At 47.0% G+C, this 5,000-nt stretch overlaps 1 protein-coding gene across 1 annotated transcript in view; it reads right to left on the reverse strand.

Annotated features, from left to right (window-relative positions):
- LOC308325652 (microtubule-associated serine/threonine-protein kinase 3-like) overlaps positions 1-5,000 on the reverse strand; it is a 106,742-nt gene that overhangs the window by 55,651 nt on the left and 46,091 nt on the right. Inside the window, 3 exon segments of the mRNA XM_080778212.1 lie at positions 445-653; positions 1,495-1,571; positions 2,342-2,409. Of these exon segments, the coding sequence (XP_080634338.1) occupies positions 445-653; positions 1,495-1,571; positions 2,342-2,409 (354 nt within the window).

Here is a 5,000-nt window from a genome sequence, read left to right on the forward strand (position 1 = left end):
ATAGTGTTGTTTTTTTGGCAGCAAATTTCTATTTTAGTTTTAGTCATAGTCTCTTGAATAGTTTTCACTTAGTTTTAGTCACATTTTAGTCTACTGTCTGTCCCTCTATAAAATCACACCCGTGTGAACTGAGTGGTGCAACTCTCCTCTCCCCCCCCCCCCCCCCCTCCTGTCTCTCTCTCTCATTAGCAGGCAACAGTACAGCACTATCTCTCTCTCTCTCTCTCTCTGTTTCTGGCACAACAGCGCCCCTACTGGTAGTAATAGTCATACTTGTGCTCATTAACGTCACATACATTACATAGGTGAACAACACGGACATTTCTGTTCCTTGGAGCAGCAAAAATATAAAATAAAGGAGAGAGCCACGAAGAAAAAGAAAACATACGCACATCCACCGCACACCGTCCAAGAGCAGAAAACGCCCCAACAACAACACCGTACCTTCCACATACTCCATGACCATGCAGAGGTGCCTCCGGGCTTCGAAGGAGCAGAACATGGAGACCACGAAGGGGTTCTCGGCGAACGTCAGGATGTCTCTCTCCACGAAGACCTGCTGGATCTGGTTCCGCAGCATCAGGTTCTGCCGGTTGATCTTCTTCATGGCGAAGCGCTGCCGCGTGTCCTTGTGGCGCACCAGGAACACAGCGCTGGAGGAGGAAGGAGGACAAGAGTCAGAGTCACATTAACCCATTCTGAAAAAGCTATGTTTCTATGTGTCAGTCGTTCTTCGATTTAAAAAAATAAAATAGCAGACCTACAAGCTCGTAGCGCGCCACTCGGTGGCGCGCTATGAGCTTGTAGATCTGCTATTTTTCTAGAGCTAAAGCATAACGTAATGTTGACACCAAAAAGGGGTTCCCGCCCCAGAATGGGTTAAAACCCATTTAGGCCTGACGTCTTCAAAATCCTGACAGTTTTCTGAAAAACCTTATGTTTCTGTATCAGTGGTGCTCAATATTTCTTTTTTATAAATATATATTTTTATCCCACGATTTTGTAACCCATTTTTCACCCCTGTGTCAATCATCTAATGTGATCCTGGGCTCTACACACCCTCCACCAACCTAGTCCCCATATATGGGGGACAAGGGGAGAGCAACGGACTTGAACTCATGCTTCCTTCATGCCTGAGTGTCCAATTTGCTCCTTTACACCTGACAGGGGGGAGTTTCCCTGGTTGGACGTAGTGTGGAAGGAACACGTTATTCCAACCAGTTCCTTTCCCCTCCATCAGGCGCCCCGGCTGGCCAGGTGCTCAATATTTCATGTCAAGGACCCCCAGAATTATATGAATTTATTTGGCCACCGACCCCCCCCCCCCCCCCCCCCCATCTGAAAATATGTTGTTCCAAAAGTTGAAGCAAAAGATTTGAGTTAAAAACGTTATTCAAATTCAAATTATTCATAGATTTCAGGCACATTTTCACGGTTTTTCAAAAAGAGCAGACCTACAAGCTGAGGGTCCACAGAGATCAAAGCCAAACTCACCCATAGGCTCCGTTACTGATTAGCTTGATGGTCTCAAAGTCACTCTCCAGTGGTTTCCTGCGTGGAGGGGTGCGACCCTGAAACACACACACACACACACACACACACACACACACGCATGCACGCACACACACACACACACGCATGCACGCACACACACGCGCGCACACACACACACACACACACACACACACACACACACACACACACACACACACACACACACACACACACACACAAAGTTAAGTTAGTACAATGCCTGCGAATGTCAATTCTCCACAGAGTCCTGATGAAAATGCGGTAACACGTTATATTACAGGGATACTTCCGATTTCTTTTTAACTTAAGCTGTATGAAATACTTGCCATTAATATAGTGGTTGCAACTGTATTAATTGATTGCCCAGAGTCCCGTGGTGGGAGTTCTGCTCTGGTTTTGGTGAAATATTAAGTAGTTCCGGTCATTTTGTGACCCGCAAAATTTACTTTTAATTTAAAAGTAAATTAATCCACAAAACTAACGTAATTTGTATTGTTGACCTATTTCTAAAATATTAGTGCTTTTTGTTACTAACTTTTGTAAATTTCTGTATCTCTATTTTCTATCACACGGAACTATGTTGTTTGTGTCCATATCACTACGCCCCAAAAAATAGTTCCATGTGATAGAGGGGTCAAAGTTAATGGCCGTTTTTAGCCCAACGAGTGTCTTTGTGCAAAACTAATGCTTGGAATGGATTCAGCATCATGAAAACCCCCTAGTTTGACATGTCACATGGTACATAAATTAGCATCCGGCAGTTTCTACATCCTGGGGACCCATACTCAACATTTAAAGTTTACAGTACCTCTCCGTTGTCATCATGATCCCTGCTGGCTCCGTGGCCCGGGCTGGTCTGTTCCAAATGGACCATATCTGACAAAGGAAAAACAGACACCAGGTCAGTCTACTGTGCTGTGTTCCACCCTATTCATCCATATCTGAACAAAGGAAAAACAGACACCAGGTCAGTCTACTGTGCTGTGTTCCACCCTATTCCTCCATATCTGCCAAAGGAAAAACAGACACCAGGTCAGTCTACTGTGCTGTGTTCCACCCTATTCATCCATATCTGAACAAAGGAAAAACAGACACCAGGTCAGTCTACTGTGCTGTGTTCCACCCTATTCCTCCATATCTGCCAAAGGAAAAACAGACACCAGGTCAGTCTACTGTGCTGTGTTCCACCCTATTCATCCATATCTGAACAAAGGAAAAACAGACACCAGGTCAGTCTACTGTGCTGTGTTCCACCCTATTCCTCCATATCTGCCAAAGGAAAAACAGACACCAGGTCAGTCTACTGTGCTGTGTTCCACCCTATTCATCCATATCTGCCAAAGGAAAAACAGACACCAGGTCAGTCTACTGTGCTGTGTTCCACCCTATTCCTCCATATCTGCCAAAGGAAAAACAGACACCAGGTCAGTCTACTGTGCTGTGTTCCACCCTATTCATCCATATCTGCCAAAGGAGAAACAGACACCAGGTCAGTCTACTGTGCTGTGTTCCACCCTATTCATCCATATCTGCCAAAGGAAAAACAGACACCAGGTCAGTCTACTGTGCTGTGTTCCACCCTATTCAGCCATATCTGCCAAAGGAAAAACAGACACCAGGTCAGTCTACTGTGCTGTGTTCCACCCTATTCCTCCATATCTGCCAAAGGAAAAACAGATGCCAGGTCAGTCTACTGTGCTATGTTCCACCCTATTCATCCATATCTGCAAAAAGGAAAAACAGATGCCAGGTCAGTCTACTGTGCTGTGTTCCACCCTATTCATCCATATCTGCAAAAAGGAAAAACAGATACCAGGTCAGTCTACTGTGCTGTGTTCCACCCTATTCATCCATATCTGCCAAAGGAGAAACAGACACCAGGTCAGTCTACTGTGCTGTGTTCCACCCTATTCAAAGTGTTATCAAGACCACTTCTTAACCCATTTTGACCTGACGTCAACATTTAAACAAAAAAAAGTCTTCTAAATCATGACAGTTTTCTGAAATACCTACGTATGCACCAGTGGTGCTCAATATTTCATGTCAAGGACCCCAAAAATCATAGGCCTATGTAATTGGCCGCCAGCCTCCTTTTGAAAATAAGTTCCAGGGACCCAGATTTGAGTTAAAAGCGTTCGCTCTGAAAGAATATTATATATTCAAAGATTTGATCTACAAGCTCGCAGTGCGGCACTCTGTGTCGCTGTCACATTCTGTCTCCCCCTCAGTCTGTGACTCCACACTGGCCACTCCCATATCCCATTCCAGCACACCCAGTTCCATTTACACACCTGTCTTCAACTACCTCATCAGCCCAGCAGTGAACACTTCTCCAATCAACCTGCTCACTATAAAACTGGACTCAGTACAAACACTCATTGTCAGTTCATAACCTGGTGTCATTGATGTCCTGCTACCTGTTCCTGTGTTGACATTTATGTCATTCTAGATTGCCTGGTTCCTACCTGCATATTCAGTGTAAGATTCTGCCTTTCTTTATTAAATACTTTATATATCTACTCTTGTTGGTTGTGACTTTGCATCTGGGTTCAACTCTCTGTCTGCATCCGTGACAGTATGAACTGACCACAAACATGAACCCAGCAGAGTTACAACTATTCAAGAGGAAGGTGGGGGAGTTTGAAGATGTTGTGGATCATCTCATGGCCTCTCCCCCTAACCTACATGCTAGACTTCAGGAGGAGATTTATATTCTGCAACAGTGGTTCAAAGAGAAGCCATGGGTTAGCCATTTTGTTCCTCATCTAAATGTTGTCCGTGGGAGGCTTAAAGACTTTGAAAACAACCTGCTTCATGCTTCCCAGCCAGCCCCTCACCCTATACGGCTTGGAGGGATAAGTCTGCAACCCACCAGCCCTTTTGCAGACCAGCAGCAGAAGACGGATTATGTTGACTTGTTTACATATTTTCGCAGCCGTGTGAAGATACCTGTTTATCCCGAGCCTGTTCATGTCAAGGAACCTTTTCTGGGCACCCGCCTAGCTCTGGGAGGTCCCCGTAGTGTCAACAAGCGGGGCAAAGTCTCCTTGGATCGCCAAGGCACCAGGCCCACCCGGCCAGCCATCTCCAGTCAGCCGTCAGCTCCTGCCCAGCGACCACCTGTATCTGCTCCCAGGTCTCCAGTGATGCAGTCCCTGCCTCGGCCTGCCCTTCGGTCTGCCTTCCCTCAGCCTGCTAGTTTTCAGCCTGTTGACACCCAGCTAGCAGCCCCAGCTCCAGCTCCTGCAGCTCCAGCTCCGGCTGCTGCAGACCTGTTTCCTGCAGCACCGCCTGCAGCACCGCCTGCAGCTCCGCCTGCAGCACCACCTGCAGCTCCGCCTGCAGCACCGCCTGCAGCTCCGCCTGCAGCACCGCCTGCAGCACCGCCTGCAGCAACGTCTGCAGCACCGCCTGCAGCAACGTCTGCAGCACCGCCTGCAGCTCCACCTGCAGCTCCGCCTGCAGCA

Source organism: Protomyctophum bolini (genome assembly GCF_963924005.1).
Source record: "Protomyctophum bolini genome assembly, chromosome: 12".
NCBI lineage: Eukaryota > Metazoa > Chordata > Actinopteri > Myctophiformes > Myctophidae > Protomyctophum > Protomyctophum bolini.